The sequence below is a fragment of the Hemitrygon akajei genome, chromosome 8 (assembly GCF_048418815.1).
Source record: "Hemitrygon akajei chromosome 8, sHemAka1.3, whole genome shotgun sequence".
In the NCBI taxonomy this organism is placed as follows: domain Eukaryota; kingdom Metazoa; phylum Chordata; class Chondrichthyes; order Myliobatiformes; family Dasyatidae; genus Hemitrygon; species Hemitrygon akajei.
In genome coordinates, this window is record NC_133131.1 from 164,178,038 (window position 1) to 164,199,954 (window position 21,917).

The 21,917-nt window shown below is 46.0% G+C and overlaps 1 protein-coding gene across 4 annotated transcripts in view; it reads right to left on the reverse strand.

Moving 5' to 3' along the window:
- Positions 1-21,917, reverse strand: part of scn5lab (sodium channel, voltage gated, type V-like, alpha b) — a 583,358-nt gene that overhangs the window by 127,323 nt on the left and 434,118 nt on the right. For all 4 annotated transcript variants that reach the window (XM_073054976.1, XM_073054978.1, XM_073054975.1 and 1 more), the window contains one exon: positions 11,043-11,495. In XM_073054976.1, the coding sequence (XP_072911077.1) occupies positions 11,043-11,495 (453 nt within the window). The remainder of the gene's footprint in view (positions 1-11,042; positions 11,496-21,917) is intronic.

Consider the following 21,917-nt stretch of genomic DNA (forward strand, 5'->3'; position numbering starts at 1 on the left):
ACAGCGACATAGAAAGACCAGAGCAGGTAAATGATAAAGTGCAAGATCATAATGAGGTAGATTGTGAGGTCAAGAGTCCAAATTATTGAACTAGGGAATTAGTGAATTGTCTAATAAATGTCAGTGAGTGGGGTGAATTGGAGTCACAACCAGGTTTAAAATCACCGGCATATGTTGTAAATTTGTTGCTATGTGGCAGCTGTACATTGCAATACATAATAATAAAAACTGTAAATTACACGCAGATTAAAAACGTTAAATCGTGCAAAAAGAGAGAGGAGAAAGGAGAGAGGTCGTGTTCATGGGCTGAATGTCCATTCTGAAATCGGATGGCAGAGGGCAGGAAGCTGTTCCTGAATCATTGAGTGTGTGCCTTCAGGCTCCTGTACCTCCTCCCTGATGGTAGCAGTGAGACGAGGGCATGTCCTGGGTGATGGGGGTCTTAATGACGGATGCCCCTTTTTTGAGGCATCGCTCCTTGAAGATGCCCTGGATGCTGGGGAGGCTAGTGCCCATGATGGAGCTGGCTGAGTTTACGACTTTCTGCAGCTTATTTCGACCCTGTGCAGTGTCCCCTCCCAGACCAGACAGTGATGCAGCCAGTTAGAATACTCTCCATGGTACATCTATAGAAATTTGTTAGCGTCTTTGGTTTGTCTCCTCAAACTCCTAATGAAATATAGCCAATGCCATGCCTTCTTTGTAATTGCGTTGATACGCTGGGCCCAGGATAGATCCTCAGAGATGGTGACACCCAGGAATTTGAGATCAGAACTTTCCACTCCTGAACCCTCGATGAGGACGGGTGTATGTTCCCTCCTCTTACCCTTCCTGAAGTTCACAGTCAATTCTTTGGTCTTCCTGACGTTGAGTACAAGGCTGTTGCTGTGACACCATCAACCAGCTGATCTGGTATGGGTACGTGCTTTCAGGCATTTCTAACTGAAGCGACAAGGCGGAATATCCCGGAGGGGCGGGCTGCTTTACTGAGGCAGCGAGAATCATAGACAGTCCATAGAGGGGAGGCTGGTTTCAGGGACACGCTGAGCTGTGTCCACAACTCTCTTGCTGAAGCTGCTTACCGCTGCAAAACATATAGATGGAAAGAAAGCGATTTTCCGAGGAGGAGAACCTGGCTGAAGGAGCCGTTTCCTGTCGACCCTGCAGGGTTTCACCTGCCGCCGCTCCCATTCATGTGAGCAAGTGTGGCTGAAAGCATCTGTCAGTTCTTGGATTACACAGCTGCCGTTCGGTGTGGCACTGAACAAACCTATCCAGACCAGGACAATGAATCCACATCCTGGATACCTCTCCCCCCCTCTGTCCGTCACGGAACCATCAAATGATGCAATCGGAAAGGAGGCCACTCAGCCCACGTCAAAGCTACCGACCCCTGAAGGAGACGCTCCATTACCCCCTCTGCCACCGGCCTTACAGAGTTGCACCGTACCCGGGTTGAGTACCGAGTCAAGTGTTGGCTCCACATCACAGACAGCCACTTGCTGAGAAAGAAGAACCTGAGGAACAGGAGTGGGAGTGGACACTCCTCCTCGAGCCTGCTCCTCCTTTCAATGAGGTCATGGTTCAGCAAGTGGGGACCTTGCCTCCACTGCCCCACCCAGTACCCCACAGGCCCCAACTGCCTCATAGTCCCAAGAAAATATTGATACCGCTGTGCTGGAGGTACTCAGAGATTGCTCTGCCCTGGGGCTCCAAACATCCTCACTCTTCCCTTCTCGTCAGGAAATTCTTCAGCCAGAGGGAATTCATTGCCACAGGGAGATGTGGAGGAAAAGCCATTAGGTATATTGAAAGCAGAGGTTGATAGATTCTTGTTTCTTAGGGGCATCAAAGGTTACGGGGAGAAGGCAGGAGAATGGGCTTAAGAGGGATAACAAATCAGCTGAGATGGAATGGCAGAGTAGAGTCGATGGGCTGAATGGTCTACTTCTGTTCCTACACATTATGGTCTTCCCTGGGCTCCCTCAGTTCCCCAAGTGTGACCAGCTTTAACGTTGTCTCCTTTCTCCTTCCAGATCGTGCTCGCTCTGCACGGCGGGCATGGTGTAGTTCATCCGTGGATTGATGTCGGGCCAGCAAGTGCAATGGACAAAGACCTGCAAGAACAGGGACTGGAGGGCTCGTTCCTCCCCCGCCCCAGGGTCAGGAGAGCAGAAAAGGTTGCAGTCTATCATCACCGCTGGATTTGTACGTGTCCAGGAAAAAAAATCACTGGAGACACTACCCACCCTGTAAACTGCCTTTTCCAAAAGCTCCCTTCTGGAAAGCACTATAGGGTTATTAGAATAAAAAAACTTCATGCCATCTAGAAGTGTCTTCCCCCAGGCAGTTAATCTGATCGACCATTCTAGTTAACCCCCACCCCTCTCTATTAACTCTGTCACTGTACTCTAAACCACACTGTTTACAGTGTAAACACATGTTGGTATTTATGTGTTTTTACACATTTTATTCCATATCTGTACTTTAATCTCGAACTTTATTTTCATGCAATTTGTTATTCTTTGTTGAATGTTGCTGCTTTTGTTGTGTGTCGTGCGAGCACTCCACAGCAAATTCCTAATATAAGTAAATGCATGTGGAGAATAAACGTGATCCTCGATTCTTGAGCCCCCCGAAGGGATCGCCCACCAGGATCCGTGCAAGTAGGAGGCACGAGGGCCAGTCACCCACGAGTCAGGGAGTATGGAGTTTGGGGCCCATCATTGACGAGGCTGGAGTTCAGGATCACCTCATCGACAAGCCCTGGGGTCGATTCAGAAAATCAAAACCTTTTGGGAGTCCAGAAGTTGAGGCCTGATATCCAAAACCTTGGGTCTGTGAGTCTACAAGTCCACTGGGAAAACTGGAGGCCAATGTCCATGAAACTGAGAGCCCGATTGAGTATGGAGGCCCAGCCTGTCCTGGGGGGGGGGGGGGGGGGGGGGTGTGAGTGAGTGAGTGTGTGTGTGTGTGTGTGTGTGTGTGTGTGTGTGTGTGTGTGTGTGTGTGTGTGTGTGTGTGTGTGTGTGTGTGTGTGTGTGTGTGTGTGTGTGTGTGTGTGTGTGTAAAGGGGTGTGTTTGACTGCTGTTGTTCTGATGAACATTGTGGGTATGCTATGTTGCTGCAAGAATGTGTGCTGATACTGGGCTGCCCCCGACACATCCTGAGGTTGCATCGGTTGTTACCGCATTCCACTGTATGTTTCGGAGTACATGTGATAAATAAATGAATCTGAATCTGAATCTGAAGCGATGCTTCACATCTCTCTCTTGGGAACACACCTCCAGCCTCATCGATCCACGCTGCTCACCTTTGATCAGGGGAAGCCATCAGACTCACTGGATAAACCCATTAGAATTGCCGATGTGTGCACTTCTGCCAATTGTCAAATTGAAACCAGGAATCAGAAAAGCGGCTTCCATCATCAAGGACTCCCATCACCCAGGGCATGCCCTTTTCTCACCGTTACCATCAGGTAGGAGATACAGAAGCCTGAAGGCACACACTCAGTGATTCAGGAACAGCTTCTTCCCCTCTGCCATCCGATTCCTAAATGGACATTGAACCCGTGAACACTACCTCAATGCACACAAACTGCTGGAGGAACTCAGCAGGTCAGGCAGCATCTATGGAAAAGAGTAAACAGTCGACATTTTGGGCCAAGACCCTTCATCAGGACTACTTACTCTTTTCCATCGATGCTGCCTGGCCTGCTGAGCTCCTCCAGCATTTTGTGTGTTGTTTGGATTTCCAGCATCTGCAGATTTTCTCTAGTTTGTGATTGAACACTAACTCAATACTTTTTAAAAAAAAGTCTGGGGTTTTTTTTGCACTACTTATCTTAATTTAACTATTTAATATACCTATATATGAATATCCTGTAATATATTTAATACACTGTAATTCAGTTTTGTTTTGTTTGTTTATCATGTACAGCTTTGTTCAGCTGCTGCGAAGTTAACAACTGTCACCACATTTGCCGGTGGTATGAAACCCAGTTCTGATTCAGTAAGCCTTCTCCTTGCTGTGGTGCAGAGGCTCGTGAGTCCCTAAGATCCCAGGAGCAATGCTGTCTGGAGCTTAGCTCCCGATAGGGTCACCCCTGGTGGTAAGGGCAAGGGGCAGATTCCACACTACAGGACCTCAGCAGTGGAGCTGGAGCTGGTGGAAGGTGATGACAAAGGCGGGGGAAGAGCGCAGCAGTGAAGGGGCCTCAGTCGTCTTCCATTTCACGCCACTGGACCCTGACCCCGATCAGTCAAGCCTCGCCACGTTAAACAAAATCACGCACAGGGACTCTCCATTGAGGAAATCCACTCTGCAGCCCGCGAGGACTCGACTCGAGCGGTCACAGTACAACCTGTTAGGAAGGTTGAGGTAATTCAGTTGTTCCATGGTGACTCCTCCTTCTAATGGCGTATGAGCTTCCAAACTCTTAAGTTCACGTTAAACTCAGTTTACGGGCGAATCTCCACTCTCACCAACACTTCGATCAGTCAGTGTACAACCTGCCAGGTCACCTCTGTTCATACCCCTCACATTCTGCCACTGTCAGGGTGAAAGCACAGCTGCGTGGCTCTGCGTTGCCCCCGAAGTGTGCAAACATTTGCCTGGCTGGCTACGACCCGTCCTGTTTACAAAGACACTGCCTTCCTAATTGCTCTTCAATCAACAGCCTGCTCGGCACTTGCAAGTCAGTCAGCCGACCAGGAGACGGGTCCCCTCGCGCTCTCCGGATGTGAAACAGATCGGAAGGAATACCAGACCTGCAGTGACAACTTTCGGATGCTTGGATAGATCTAAAGCATTTTTTTTCAACATATGGTCTTTCATCTTTTAGGGACCCCAATACCTCCAGAGGTGCAGCTGAGAAATAATTTGAAGTCACATTCCATCAGGCTCAAGGGCAGATTCTACCCATTGTTTTTTAATTTAGCCACACCTCACAGAGTAGGCCCTTCTGGCCCTTGGAACAGCACTGCCCAAGCAAACCCACAACAACCTCAATTGAACCTTTAATCATGGCACAATTCACAATTAACCTACCCGGTATGCCGTTTGACCGTGGGAGGAACCCGGAGCACCTGGGAAAACTCACGCATCCCATGGGGAGGACATACAGAGGATGCCAGGATTGAACTCTGAACTCCACGGGCTGAGCTGTAATCGCATCGCACTAACGTGGCGCTCAATTATAGGACTACTACCGTTAGTGTTAGCTTTGTCACATGTATGTGCTTGTTGTTGGTCAAAATTTCTTCTGTGTAGTTTTTCATGAATTCCTTTGCATTTCTTTATTTTTCTGTAAATGGCTACAAGAAAACGAGTTTTAGCTTGACTTTGCACATCGGTGAAATAATTCGTTTGTGTCTACGACCAACGCTGGGGCAGCCCGTGACTGTCACCACGCTTCCGGCGTTAACGTAATATGCCCACAGTTCACTAACTCTAACCCACCTTTATAATGTGGGAGGAAACCCACTCTATGGGATGAACATACAAACTCCTTACAGACAGTGACGGGAATAGAACCACGATCGCCGGCACTGTAAAACATTATGCTAACAGCTATACTGTACAGCGCAGTACAGGCCCTTCAGCCCACAGTCATGCTAACCCTTTACCCTAGATCAAACTAGCTTCTCCCTGCCACATAGCCCTTCATTTTTCTTTCATCCATGTCTTATCAAAGAGTCTCTTATGTGTTCCTAACGTATCTGCCTCTATCATCTCTCCCGGCACACACCCACCATTCTGTGGGGGGAAAAAATTCTCTCACATTCCCCCCAAACTTTCCTTCGATCACCTTAAAATTATGACACCTGGTATTAGCTGTAAAAAGTTCCTGGGCTCCTGACCTCACAATCTACCTGCCTATGATCTTGCACTTTCTTGTCTACCTGCACTGCACTCTCTCTGTACTGTCACACCTCGCTCTGCATTGTTAGTGTATTACCTTCTACTTCCATGCACTGTGTAATGATTTGGTGTGCAGAACGAGCTCGTCACTGTATCTCGGACAGAGGAGCAGAGTTAGGCTATTCAGCCCATTGAGTCTGCCTCGCCATTCCTTCACAACCCCATCCTCTTGCCTTCTCCCCATAACCTCCGACCATCTAATAAGATCAGTACCTGTCACAATACTAGACCAATTTCAACGCCCTTCGTTTCGTTCAGCTTTATCTCGGGAATACACCCTCGCTTTGTTCATCCTTCAGGATCTGAGCCAGCCATTGTTGCCCGCTGTGTTCGCTCGAGGGTTGGGTGACAAAATGGATCAGACCACCTGCAAACTCACTGAAGGAGAGCTTTGAGGTGCTAATCTACAAACTCCAGCTCTTCCTTCTCGGGTGCTTAGTCACCATTAGTTCTCTCAGATTATTTGACCACCCGCCTACTCCAGAACAGCTGTCCACCTTAGTCAGAAATAAAACAGGAGTATGCAATTTAAGAGTCAGCCACATGAGCAGGCTCGGAGCCAGACCAGGTGAGATCGGACGAGCTGCTGCCTTGTTGTCCATTTATATTCAGGTTGTGAATAGCCCAGACAAGACCAGCATTGGCTGTCCAGTCCCTCTGATGGGCTACCTTTCTGGCCACTGCCTTGTCAGGCCCTTCTGTAGAGCCCAGAGTGGACAACGGTGGCAGAGCTCCTTCCCTTGGAGTAGTTGTCAACCAATTGGGTTTTCTTTCATTTACTTTCATCTAGAGACACAGCCCCTCCAGTCCAAAGAGCTTGTGCTCACCCAATTGACCAGTTAACCTTCTAACCGGTACGTCTTTGGACTGTGGGAGGAAACTGGAGCACCGGGGGAAACCCATTCAGCCACAGGGAGAATGTATAAGCTCCTTAGAGACAGCAGCAGGAAATGAACCCGGGCCACTGGCACCATATTAGCACTAAGCTAACTGTTACACTAACTTGCCATCCCAACCTGGCAGTTTCAATAACAGAGGAATCGAGTGGGACGGACAAGAGAATTAGATAGATCAATCACGACTGATTTGCATAATAAGTAGCTGGGGCCATCGCTCCCTGCACCTGGAGGCGTACCTAGACAGAGTGGTGACAAAGATGTTTGGCACACTGGCCATCGTCAGTCAGACATTGAGGAACAAGGGGTGAGACGTCATGTTCCAACTCCTACAAACTATATGGCGAGGCCAGACTTGGAGCATGGTCTGCAGTTCTGGTCATCCGGCTCCAGGGAGGGTCTCGGTAATCTGGAAAGGGAGCGAGTGAGGGGGTCGGGGATTGGTATGTGTAGAGGATTTTTGTCGTGGCTGTGGGGGGGACTTTGGGGTCTGCAAGTTCTGTTTCTTTTCTTTTCCATGCCGATTGGAGGGGAGTTGATGTCTTTTCTTTCACCAGCACCCATGGTCTTCCTGTATTTCATGGCTATCTGGTAGGCAGCTGTTGATCCCAGGGGATCATGGGTTTGCGCCTCTGGTGGACTTAAATTCCACACTTCCCTGTTTTATTTCTGACTAAGATGGACAGCTGTTCTGGAACAGGCTGGTAGTCAAACCTGGCTGGGAAGATTTGAAGAACCGGCTGTTGCCCACGCAGTGGGTTCCCCCTCTCCACGTCACTGATGTAGTCCAGGGGAAGGGCAAGCACTGATACAGCTTGGCACCGGTGTTGTCACAGAGGTTGCCAGAGAGAAGCTGTAAACTTAGGGACCCCGGCTCCAGATTTCTTCCTCGGGGTTTACTCCCAAAGTCTTTCCCATGGGTGGGTATGGCCGCAAGGCAGCAGAGGTTTAAATTCAGAGATTGGCTATCCAGAGTGGACAAATGTCAGAGCTGTATTACACATGCATACTTTGACAGTAAAAAATCAACCTTAGAAAGATTCATAAGGATGTTACTGGGACTGGAGGGCTTGAGTTAGAAGAGACTGGATAAGCTGGGACTGTTTTTCCTGTGATACAGAAGGTTGAGGGGTGAACTCACACTGTTTCTAAAATCATTGAGAGACATAGATAAGTTGGATCTTTCCCACAGGGCAGGAGAGTCTACGATCAGAAGGTGAAGGGGGCAAGATGCAATTGCGACCCGAGGGGCGACTGTTTCACACAGAGGGTGGTGTGTAGGTGCTAGAGGTGGGTACAGTTACAATGTTGTAAAGGCATTTGGACAGTTACATGGCAAGGAAAGGTTTGCTCAGACTTTTCCACGTTCTCCCCGTGACTGTGTGGGTTTCCTCCCACATTCCAAAGCCGCACGGGTTAGGGTTTGTAAACTGTGGGTGCCCTGTAAACATGGTGACATTTGTGGGCTATCCCCCAGCACATCCTCAGACTGTGTTGGTTGTTTACTCAAATGATGTACGTTTTGTTTTCCGATGTACATGTGACAAATACAGGTACAGTAATCATTAATCTTTAGTTTAAGGTCTGGGCCAAACCTAGGCAAATGGCTCATGTCGGGACAGACAATTCGGGCCAAAGGGCTTACTTCTGTGTCGTGTAACAACACAACTCTGTGACCATCTTAGTCAATTGCAAAGTTGATGTGGGATGTTTGGTTGAGACCTGTTCCTGTTCCTTATCTGTTCATCACCATTAAATGTTCTGAAAACTTCTTTAATTAATTAGATAGATAGATAGATAGATACTTTATTCATCCCCATGGGGAAATTCAACTTTTTTTTCCAATGTCCCATACACTTGTTGTAGCAAAACTAATTACATACAATACTTAACTCAGTAAAAAATATGATATGCATCTAAATCACTATCTCAAAAAGCATTAATAATAGCTTTTAAAAAAAGTTCTTAAGTCCTGGCGGTTGAATTGTAAAGCCTAATGGCATTGGGGAGTATTGACCTCTTCATCCTGTCTGAGGAGCATTGCATCGATAGTAACCTGTCGCTGAAACTGCTTCTCTGTCTCTGGATGGTGCTATGTAGAGGATGTTCAGAGTTCAAATGCCATGTAGGATTTGAACTCATGTTCTAGACCAGGGGTTCTTAGCCTGGGGTCGAAACCGCGGGGATCTATATATAGATTCCAGGGAGGCCGTGAACTTGGATGGGAAAACATTTACAGCTTTATTTTCACTAACCCTGAACTGAAATTTAGCATTTCCTTCAATTACAAATGGGTAACAAACCACTGTAGTATTAGCAATACCCGTGACTTTGTCACCAATAGAAATCGCAGATATTTTCATATCAAATTACAGTTGTCACAAATATCTCAAAATATCCATAAGACCATAAGATATAGGAGCAGGATTGTGTCATTCGGCCCATCAAGTCTGCTCTGTTCTGTCATTTCATCCAATTTTCCTCTCAGCCCCAATCTCCTTCCTTCTCTCCATATCCCTCCATGCCCAGTCTAATCAAGAATGTATCAACCTCTGCCTTAAATATACGTAAAGACTTGGCCTCTGTCATTGCTTAAAGCACACTCATCACTATTTAATGTGTTATCTAATGTGCTAATAAAGAAACATATATATTACTACTGTATATCAGAAATTTGTTTTTTAATACCTTGATACTGTATTCCAGTGTAATGTCATCCTATTTATTTTATATATTTAAATACATTATTCTGCGAAGGGGTCCATAGGCTTCACCAGACTGCCACAGGGGTCCAATTTAAAAAAGGCTAAGAACCCTTGCTCTAGACGTCAATGCAGAAGCAACATCACAGCCTTCACCAATTGTAGGGATCTAGCTGTGAGTACACATTTAGGAGCTTCATAGAACTGAACGTTACTGAGCAGATGATGCAGAGACCAGAGCTGCAATCTCACTCTGTCATGCAGGGGTGTTAAATTCAAGCAGCTGAGTAAATTTGGACTTGAAAATGAGAGTCCCAGGAGTGGGGTTCATGGAAGTGTGAGATTGACATAAAAATCTGTCAGCTTCACTGACTAGACGGCACGGACTAGAAGGGCCGAGATGGCCTGTTTTTGTGCTGCAATTGTTATATGGTTATATCAGGGAGGGAAAAGTACCAGCACTACCAGCCTGGCCATTTTGTGGCTCAAGATCTGCCAAGATGGGTGGCTATCAGTTGGCAATTGGCAATGGACGATAAAGGCAATATCCACGTCCCTTGAGTAAGAAGGAACGTATAGTGAGGTAACCATTCCAGGCCTCTCCCTAACCCGGAGATACAGTCAGTGTATGACACCTCCTCCTACCCAAAGCATGAACATAGAACGTTACAGCACAATACAGGCCCTTCACCCCACACTGCAGTGCTGACTCTTTAACCTACTTCAAGATCATCCTCACTTTTCCCTCCATTTTTCTTTCACCCAGGTTCCTAAGAGTCTCTTAAATTTCCCTCATGAATCTGCCTTTATCACCACCCTTGGTGAGGTGTTCCACACACTTATCACTCTTTGTGTGAACAAACCTCTGATATGCAGCCTATACTTTTCTCCAATCACCTAAGAAGTAAGTTTTCTTGTATTAGTCACTGCCACTCTGGGAAAAAGTCTCTGGCTAACCACTCTATCCAGGTCTCATCATCGTACACACCTCTATCGTCACCTCTCATCCTCCTTTTCTCTAAAACTCTAGTTCACTCAACCTATCCCTATTCAACATGCTCTCTAATCCAGGCAGCATCCTGGTTAATCTCCCCTGCACCCTCTCTAAAGCTTCCATGTCCTTCCTATAATGAGGTGACCAGAACTGGACACACTACTCCAAGTGGGGTCTAACCAGGGTTTTATAGAGCTGCAACATTACCTCACGGCACTTGAACTCAGTCCCCAGACTAACAAAGGCCAACACTCAATATGCCTTCTTAACCATTCTCTCATCTTGTGCAGCAACTCTGTGGGACTTGGACCCCAAGGTCTCTCTGTTCCCCCACACTGCTAAGAAGGCCGCCATTGACCCTGGCTCCGTCTTCAAGTTTGACCTTCCAAAGTGAATCACTTCACACTTTCCTAGTTTGAACTCATCTGCCACTTCTCAGCCCGCTCTGCACCCTTTGGTAACACAGGAACCCACGTTACAACCCATGGGTTGGAAGGAACCGGTGGCAGTGGCAGCCACGTCCTTACCTGCCCGCTGACAGCTACATCAGTGAAGGTGCTCTGTTCCTCGTCTTCGCAGGTGTCCAGCTCGGGCTCGATCACAGCGATGGGGACGCACTCACTCAGCCGGGTCTCGGCCGCCAAGTCCTCGCTCCTGTTGCCCACCGTGGTGCCGTTATTCCCGACCCCGCCGGCCGTGCCATTGCCATCCCTGCACTCGGCCTCCTTCATCTTCTCACTGCCGGCGTGGTTGAAGACGTAGGCCGGCAGCTCCATCATGGTCTTCCCTTCCATGGCGGGGTCCGAGCTCTTGCGCAGGTTCTGGAAGAACTCCACGATGGCGTCCCAGACGAAGTGGATGCCCCGGTGGATCCTGGCAAAGGCCATCTGAATGTTGTTCATCTCGCCATCCTCATCCGGAGAGCTGAGGTTGTCCGCACTGAACGAGCTCAGGAGCAGAGCCAGGAAGAGGTTCAGTACCTGGACAAACATCAGATTCAGGAGTCAAGATTACTTGTTTATCACATGTACACAAAAAATACAGTGACAAGTAAAGCTAAACTTAATCTCCCCAAATCCTCCTCCTCCCCCGTTCTGCCATTTTATCAACATCAGCAAAGGTTAAAGACAATCATAAACACAAGAGGTTCTGCAGATGCTGGAAATCCAGAGGAACAAACACACAAGGCTGGTGGAACTCAGCAGGTCAGGCAGCATCTGTGGAGAAGACCTGACTCCTACCTGTTACTCACTGGTGCATGCTTGCTGAAGTCTCAGCTCCCCTCGCCAGGACTCTCATAATGGCCACCTCCAACTTTTTATTGGTTAATTATGTGGCAACTCAGCCAATGAGGGAACAAATTACTGGCCCCTCCCCTCAACCGGTGACAAAGAGGGAATGGGCGGATTCACGTTTGTTTATTTGTCACGTGTACATCGAAACGTGAAATGAAATGCATTAGCAACCCACACAATCAAGGGTGTGCAGGGGGCAGCCTGCAAATGTCTCCACACATTCTAGCATGAACAACATAGAAAGCTACACGACAGACCACTAAAAGTAGTAAAACAACAAGAAGCCTACCCCCCCACCACTCCTGGTAATCGGTTTATTACTGTCAAATGTACTGAAGAAGAAGAAGAAAGCCCTTAACTCCGAGTGGAGTCACCGGGGCGCCATCGTGACAGAGCCGGCTGGATTCGAACTCGGGAGCCTTCGCTCTGAAGTCGGGCACTGATGCCACTATGCCACCAGCCGGCCACAAATGTACTGAGGTACGGTGAAAATATTAGTTTACCCCCATAGTCCAAAGACGTACCAATTGGTAGATTAATTGGCCATTGTAAATTGTCTCGTGATTAGGCTAGGGTTAAATCTGTGGTGCTGGGCAGCGCAGCTGGAAGAGCCAGAAGGGCCTGTTCCGCACAATGAAAGCAAAGGAAAGTCAAAAACAGAGCACAGAATGAAGTGTTACAGTTACACAGAGAGAGCAGTGCAGGCAGACAATAAGGTGTGAGGCCATGACGAGGTAGATGGTGAGGTCAGGAGTCCGTCTTGTCATTTGACAGGTCCATTCAAATAGTCTTATAACGGTGGGATAGAAGCCTGGGGTTACGTGCTTTGTATCTGAAGGGGACAGTGGAGACAACGTCTGGGTCTTTGATTAGGTGGGCTGCACTACTGAGACAGCAAGTCGTATAGACATGGTCTGCAGCGAATGACGGATTTCTGTGATTTGCTGCTGAGCGGCGTCCACAGCTCTCTGCGGCTCTGTGCGGTCACTGGCAGAGCAGTTGCCTTGCCCAGCAGTGATGTGCCAGGATTTCCATGGTGCAGCTACAGAAATTGGTGAGGGTCAATTCCTTTAAGCATTATAAGCCACAGTCAGAAGGTTGTACCATACAGAAGTAGGCCCTTCGGCCCAACTATTGCTGATAGCTGTTATGGACTCAATGGACCAAATATCAATGCTCTGTGCTATACTGACTATTCCATGAGAGTGGTGGGTGTGTGGGACATGTTTTTGGGGAGGGGGGAGTAGTAGAGGCAAATACATTAGAGGCAGCTATGAGACTCTTAGATAGGTAGGCACATGGGAGATAGCAAAATGGAGGGCTACGTGGGAGAGAAGAGTTAGGCTGACTTTAGAGTAGGTTAAAAGGTCGGAACTTAATCGTAGGCCACCGGGCCTGTACCGTGCTGTACTGTTCTACGTTGTAATCTAAAGCATTGCTGACATTGGATAGGGCCGAGAAGGCTAATCAAGGGAATCGCCTTTTCAAGTCTTTGGAGAGGATTTTCACGGCAAATGACAAGAGGAGGGCAAGGACACGGTAGGGCGTTCAAAACGGCAAAAGCTTAGGGCGTCGCAGTTCAGAGTTCAATTCCGGCGTCCCCTGTAAGCAGGCGGGTACCTTCTCCCTGTGAACCATGTGGGTTTGCTCTGGCTGCCCCAGGTTCCACCACCAGCCCAAAGGTGTACCAGTTACTGGGTTCATTGTAAGCTCTCCCGTGAGTGGGCTAGGGTTAAAATCGGTGCGTCGCTGGACAGTGCGACTCTGTGGGCCGTATCTCGAAATGAAAGATCAAATAAAGGGCCGGTGTGGGGAGCAGCAGTTGAAACACAGGTTACAGTGGGTTCTCAACAGGGTAATGGAGGTAAACCAATTACAAATCGATTGCTTTGCAGTCAGTGGGGTGATGGGGGTTGGGTACTTGGGCACAATGTTGGCCGCTGTTCCTCCACAGTTATTTGGTAAAATATTACATAGAAGTACAAGTACCTGCCACTTCAATTATATTTTCAACCTCTGACCAGCCGGGCCCCGTGACTGCATCAATGATGACACATTTATCATTCCGTTATGGACGCTCAGTCCCTGCCTGCTGATTGGTTGTTGGTGTCTGTGCCCCCAGCCCCGTGACACATTGAGAACTTTCAATTCTGTCAGGAGCCAACCATCATTAATGGCTCTGTTATTAGATCTGTAATGTGTGGTGACCCGCAACGGAGATGGGGACAGGGGGAATCAGTGAGGAGGAACTGATTGGGTCCCACTGACGTTCCCGGGAAGGGCTCGTCGACCAGCTGAACATCAGGATCTCTGCGAATTGCCTTTTAGTCCAATTGCACTGTAACCATAGCTACAGAAACATGCCAAGGAAAAGGATTCCTACAATGTTGGAGGAACTCGGCGGGTCAAGCAGCATCTACGGAGGGAAATAAACAGATATTTCAGGCTGCGACCCTCCAGCATGGGAAATGTCGCCTGTTTATTCTGCTCCATAGATTCGGCCTCCCTGCTGGGCTCCCCCAGCATTTTGTGTGGGTTACTGTTGCATGTCACACCTTAACTAGCGCAGCACTGGAAGGGGGAAGATTCCAGTCCGGATGAAGGGTCGTGGACCGAAATGCTGACAGTTTATCCCCCTCCATATATGCTGCCTGACCTGCTGAGTTCCTTTTGTGTATGTGTGTGTATCGTCCTTTCCCAGGGTCAGGGTTTGTAGACTCGAGGGCGTAGGTTTAAGGTGGGAGGTCAAAGGCTGACAACAGAACCGAAAGGGGTGGAGCATTTACGGAAGGAGCTGCCAGAGGAAGTCATCAAGGCATGTATGTGTAGTAACAACATTTCTAAGTCACTTGGGGAGGTACATGGATAGGAAAGGTTTACGGAGCAAATTTGGGCAAATGGGATTGCCTTAGATGGGCGTTTTAGATGCGGCCTGACCTGCTGAGATCCTCCAGCACATTGTGTGTGTTGCTCAAGATTTCCAGTGTCGGCAGAATCTCTTCTAAAATCTTAATAATTATAATAATAACTTTATTTATCATACGTTAAGATGCAAGCTCAAAGTGCTTTACATAGATTGTAAAGATAAATCAATACTGTCATAAAAATAGAGTCAAAATTAAAAATCATTAGAAAAGACAAACATTATACAGAATAAAATGTAATCAAATATACCAATTTATATAAATATAATCATCATCAACTGGCATTAAGTAATCGTTTAAGTAGGCCAAATTAAAGTGTTTTGAAACGTTTCTCAGAACTAGCCTGTTGTATCTCTACTCCAATATGTTCCGCTTTTATGTGATTCAAGCCATGGCTCCCAGAAGGTAACATGAGGTACCTTATCAAATGCCTTGCTAAAATCCATATACACTACACCTATGGCTCTACCTTCATCAATATGTTTAGTCACATCCTCAAAAAATTCAATCAGGCTTGTAAGGCACGACCTGCCTTTGACAAAGCCATACTGACTATTCCTAATCATATTATGCCTCTCCAAATGTTCATAAATCCTGCCTCTCGGGATCTTCTCCATCAACTTACCAACCACTGAAGTAAGACCCACTGGTCTATAATTCCCTGGGCTATCTCTACTCCCTTTCTTGAATAAGGGAACAATATCTGGAACCCTCCAATCCTCCGGAACCTCTCCCATCCTCATTGATGATGCAAAGATCATTGCCAGAGGCTCAGCAATCTCCTCCCTCGCTTCTCACAGTAGCCTGGGGTACATCCCGTCTGGTCCCGGTGATTTATCCAACTTGATGCTTTCCAAAAGCTCCAGCACATCCCCTTTCTTAGTATCTACATTCTCAAGCTTTTCAGTCCACTGTAAGTTATCCCTACAATCACCAAGATCCTTTTCCGTAGTGAATACTGAAGCAAAGTATTCATTAAGTACCTCTGCTATCTCCTCCGGTTCCATACACACTTTCCCACTGCCAGACTTGATTGGTCCTATTCTCTCATGTCTTATCCTCTTGCTCTTCACATACTTGTAGAATGCCTTGGGATTTTTTCCTTAATCCTGTCTGCCAAGGCCTTTTCATGGCCCCTTCTGGCTCTCCTAATTTCCTTCTTAAGCTCCTTCCTGCTAGCCTTATAATCTTCCAGATTTATATCGTTACCTAGTTTTTTGAAACTTTCATCAGCTCTTCTTTTCTTCTTGACATGGTAGCTTAGTGGTTAACACAACGGTTTACAGTACAGGCGACCTGGGTTAAATTCCCACTGCTGCCTGTAAGGAGTTTGTAGGTTCTCTAAGTGACTGCTTGGGTTTCCCCTGGGTGCTCCGGTTTCCTCCCACAGTCCATAGACGTACCAGTTGGTAGGTTAATTGGTCATTATAAACTGTCCCGTGATCAGGCCAGGATTAAATCGGGGGTTGCTGGGAGGCAAGGCTCAAAGGACCGGAAGGGCCTGTTCCACACTGTATCTCGATAAATAAATAAATAGTCTCTGTTAGAAACAGTGATCCCGGGTTCCGGATTCTCCCACAAGAGGAAACTTCCCCTCTACGTCCACCTGACAGGATCCTCCTAACCCAGACACCAGTATACCAATGTGTTTGACTCCATGATGAAACGAACCCTTCCCTCCTAAACAGTCCATTTTCCTTACCTCCAAGATCCTGTCTAAGAGTACCTTAAATGTCCCTAATGTATCTGCCTCTCACACCACCCCCAGCAATGAGTTCCAAACACCCACTAATCTCTGAGTAAAATCACTCACGTGTCCCTTAATCTTACTCTCTGACCCTCTTCTATCATTGGTCAGACCGCACAGAGCAGTTTCCGGCCCCTTATGTAAGAAAGATGTGCTGGCATTGGAGAGGGTCCAGAGGAGGTTCACGAGAATGATCTCGGGAAGGAAAGAGTTAACATACGAGGATTATTTGATGGCTCTGGATCTGTACTTGCTGGAGTTTAGAAGAATGAGGGGGGATTCTCACTGAAGCTTGTTGAATATTGAAAAGCTTAGATAGAATGAACATGGAGAGGATGTTTCCAAGAGTGGGAGAGTCTACAACAGAGCGCACAGCCTCAGAATACAGATGTCCCTTTAGAACAGAGATGAGGAGGAATTTCTTTAGCTAGAGGGTGAATTTGTGGAACTCATTGCCACAGACGGCTATGGAGGCCAAGTCATTGGGTATATCTAAAGCAAAGGTTGATGGGTTCTTGATCAGTAAGGGCATCGAAGGTTACGGGGAGAAGGCAGGAGAATGGGATTGAGAGGGATAATAAATCAGCCATGATTGAATTGCGGAGCAGATTCGATGGGTCAAAATTCCCAATTCTGCTCCGAAGTCTTATGGACTTGAGTATCTTCATACAGACAACTGGGATTAGCACAGTGGGCAACGTGGGCAAGTTGGGCCGAAGGGCCTATTTTCTATGACTCGATGAGAATCCTAGCAAGAGCAGGAAGAAGGAACAGTACAGCTCAAAGCTCAGGGAGAACCAGAAATAAAGGCGGCATCCCACATGAATATGCATTCTATTTGACTTTCATTAATCTCCCTCGCGCAGTAACAAGTAATGGAAGCTGACATTTTACAGCAGAGCTCCCTCGAAATTGGCAATGAAAAGAAAACATCAAATATCCTTTTTATATTAATTTATCAATTGGTATCCATGGAAACCGAGTGTTCCGTGTAGGTGTGAGTGAGCCTGTGTGAGTGGTCAGAGATTTATTCTGTATTTAGATATTTCTTTTACTTATCCCTGATCTAATTTACCCAAGGTGTCTTGTTTGCAAACTGCACTCTGAAAAATAGCATGTGTGGTTTTTTTATTGAATACAGTATTAGGGCAATTTGTGAAAATATCCAGGGTTATTAATTAGGCTGGTAATTTCAATTCTAACCATTCTCAAGGCCCGAGTCTGAGCTGCTTGTGCTAAAGGTTATTAGAAGTAAAGTGTCCCTCCAGGAGGAGAATAATTCAGTTTAGGATTTAGCTTTGAATTCTCTAATCCAGGTGGCGATGGACACTCTCGCATTGAACACAAAACACAACCAGTTCCCATAAACCAAGGTGTAGGAATTAAGAACAGGCACCAGCCTACCCACTATCTACAACATATATGCAGAAAGGTGCCAGGAAAAGGCCAGGAGCATCCACAGAACCATAGAACATTACAGCACAGAAACAGGCCCTCCAGCCCTCCTTGGCTGTGCCGAACCGTTTTTCTGCCTAATCCCACTGACCTGCACCTGGCCCGTATCCCTCCATACATCTCTCATCCATGTACCTGTCCAAGTTTTTCTTAAATGTTAAAAGTGAGCCCGCATTTACCACTTCATCTGGCAGCTCATTCCACACTCCCACCACTCTCTCTGTGTGTAGAAGCCCCCCCCCCACTGTAATGTTCCCTTTAAACTTTTCCCCTTTCACCCTTAACCCATGTCCTCTGGTTTTTTTTCTCCCCTAGCCTCAGTGGAAAAAGCCTGCTTGCATTCACTCTATCTATACCCATCATAATTTTATACACCTCTATCAAATCTCCCCTCATTCTTCTACACTTCAGGGAATAAAGTCCTAATCTATTCAACCTTTCTCTGTAACTCAGTTTCTCAAGTCCCGGCAACATCCTTGTAAACCTTCTCTGTATTCTTTCAACCTTATTAATATCCTTCCTGTAATTAGGTGACCAAAAATGCTCACAATACTCCAAATTCGGCCTCACCAATGCCTTATACAACCTCACCATAACATTCCAACTCTTATACTCAATACTTTGATTTATAACAGTCAATGTACCAAAACTCTCTTTATGACCCTATCTACCTGTGATGTCACTTTTAGGGAAATATGGATCAGTATTCCCAAATCCCTCTGTTCTACTGCACTCCTCAGTGTCCTACCATTTACCTTGTATTTTCTACCTTGGTTTGTCCTTCCAAAGTGCAATACCTCACACTTGTCTGTATAAAATTCCATCTGCCATTTTCCAGCCCATTTTTCCAGCTGGTCCAAATCCCTCTGCAAGCTTTGAAAACCTTCCTCACTGTCCACTACACCTCCAATCTTTGTATCATCAGCAAATTTACTGATCCAATTTACCACATTATCATCCAGATCATTGATATAGATGACAAATAACAATGGACCCAGCACTGATCCCTGTGGCACACCACAAGTCACAGTCCTCCACTCAGAGAAGCAATCCTCCAATACCACTCTCTGACTTCTCCCATTGAGCCAATGTCTAATCCAATTTACTACCTCACCATGTATACCTAGTGACTGAATCTTCGTAACTAACCTTCCATGTGGGACCCTGTCAAAGGCCTTACTGAAGTCCATGTAGACAACATCCACTGCCTTCTCTTCATCACTTTCCTGGTAACCTCCTCGAAAAACTTTAATAGATTGTTTAAACATGACCTACCATGCACAAAGCCATGTTGACTCTCCCTTATAAATCCCTGTCTATCTAAATACTTGTAGATCCTCTCTCTTAGTACTCCTTCCAATAATTTACCTACTACCGACATCAAACTTACCGGCCTCTAATTTCCTGGATTACTTTCAGAGCCTTTTTTAAACAACGGAACAACATGAGCTATCCTCCAATCCTCCAGCACCTCACCCATAGATACCGACATTTTAAATATATCTGCCAGGGCCCCTGCAATTTCAACACTAGTCTCCTTCAAGGTCCTGGGGATTTATCTACTCTGATTTGCCTCAAGACAGCAAGCACCTCCTCCTCTTCAATCTGTATAGGTTCCATGACCTCACTACTTGTTTGCCTTATTTCCATTGACTCCATGCCAGTTTCCTTAGTAAATACAGATGCCAAAAACCCATTTAAGATCTCCACCATTTCTTTTGGTTCCATACATAGCCGACCACTCTGATCTTCAAGAGGACCAATTTTATCCCTTACTATCCTTTTCCTCTAATATACTTGTAGAAGCTCGTTGGATTATCCTTTACCTTGACTGCCAAAGCAACCTCATGTTTTCTTTTAGCCCTCCTGATTTCTTTTTTACGTATTTTTTGCACTTTTTATACTCCTCAAGCACCTTATTTGCTCCCTGTTGCCTATACATGTTATACATCTCTCTCTTCTTCTTTATCAGAGTTCCAATATCCCTTGAGAACCAAGGTTCCTTATTCTTATTCACTTTGCCTTTAATACTGACAGGAACATACAAACTATGCACTCTCAAAATTTCTCCTTTAAAGGCCTCCCACTTACCAATCACATCCTTGCCAGAGAACAACCTGTCCCAATCCACGCCTTTTAGATCCTTTCTCATTTCTTCAAATTTGGCCTTTTTCCAGTTTAGAACTTCAACCCGAGGACCAGATCTATCTTTATCCATGATCAAGTTGAAACTAATGGTGTTATGATCACTGGAACCAAAGTGTTCCCCTACACACACTTCCGTCACCTGTCCTAACTCGTTTCCTAATAGGAGATCTAATATTGCATCCTCTCTAGTTGGTACCTCTATATATTGATTTAGAAAACTTCCCTGGACACACTTTACAAACCCTAACCCATCTAGACCTTTAACAGTATGGGAGTCCCAATCAATATGTGGAAAATTAAAATCCCCTACTATCACAGCTTTATGTTCCTGCAGTTGTCTGCTATCTCTCTGCTATCTATCATCATGAAGGATCCTACATGCCCTGTTTATGTACTGTTAGGCTACGTCCACACTAGACCGGATAATTTTGAAAATGCCAGTTTCGCATAAAAACGATAGGCGTCCACACTATGCATTTTAAAAATATCTCTGTCCACAAACAGATATTTCGGCGAATCTCCTCCTACTGCGCATGCACAGGATACATCTACCAAAAACAAGCGGCATGTTTGGTGTCGAATCTCGCTGTGAAAGACGGTGCGTGCTTGTTCAGTTACAAACTAGAAAAACTCAAAAGACGGACAGCTGTTGGGTCTCATGCAGGAGAACTTAAAAGTAAAAAAAGAACAAATACTGGAGCGTATGGAGGCAACCGACGGAGTTCACGGACTGTATGACCCGGCTGATGATGAACATTGAAAAACTGACTAACTCTGTTGCATTAATAAAGCACCTTGTTAAATGTATAAAACATGTCTGCATCAGTGTTATCTTGTATTTCCATACAATGTTACATTAGGCTGTTACACATCTATTGTCATAGAAGTACTTGTATAAATAGGTAAACCACCTTCATATGAGCAAGGACAGAAAACAAGGCAAAGTGAGTATACTTATTTATTCAGTAAGTTATGAGTTAAAGTATTTGGTGAGTACATTTCTAACTCTTCTGGCTTCAGTCTCGCCGTCTGTTCTGAAATTGTTAGGTTGCGATAAAGAAAACAATGAAATCGCACGCTGCCGCCACCATCTGTTCCGGCGCGTCATGACAGCGTTTTCAGATTTCTCCGGTTACCCTGTCCACACTGCTCCGGCCAAGCAGCATTTTCAAAATTACACACCCTGGAGAGCGTTTCTAAAAATCTCTGTTTTCGGGGAACGAAAATGCCGTTTTAGTGTGGACGAAGGGTAAAAACGAAGAGAAAAGGCTTTGGTTACGGAATTATCTGGGGTAGCGTGGACGTAGCCTTAGTTCCACTCCCTAAAGAAAGGCTATGCAGCAACCTCACCAGGACCACCAGACTCAAAATCCGTTACTTTTTCCAAGCAGCAAGGCTGATCAACACCTCTACCCACTAACCCACCCCTCCATACCCACCACCACCACTAATTTATCATTTCCTTCAGAGTCACCTTTTGTACAGACACTTCTGTGCCTAGCGTCACTTTATAAAGTAACACTATGTACAGGAGAGTGTGTACATAAGCTGACTCAATCAATCTATGTACAGAAGCTATCTGACGTATTTATATTTTTAAAATTATTGTGTTCTTTATCTTACTATGTTTTTTTTGTGTGGCATCAGATCTGGAGTAACAATTACTTTGTTCTCCCTTCACACTCGTGTAATGGAAATGATATTAAACGATCTTGAATATACACAAATCCTTGGCTTTGGATTTCCACCGTCCGTAGATTTTCTTGTGTTTGTCAATCTTGACATCCCAAGAAGAATCCAATGGTGCTGTATAGGAACTGCAAGGCACCTGAC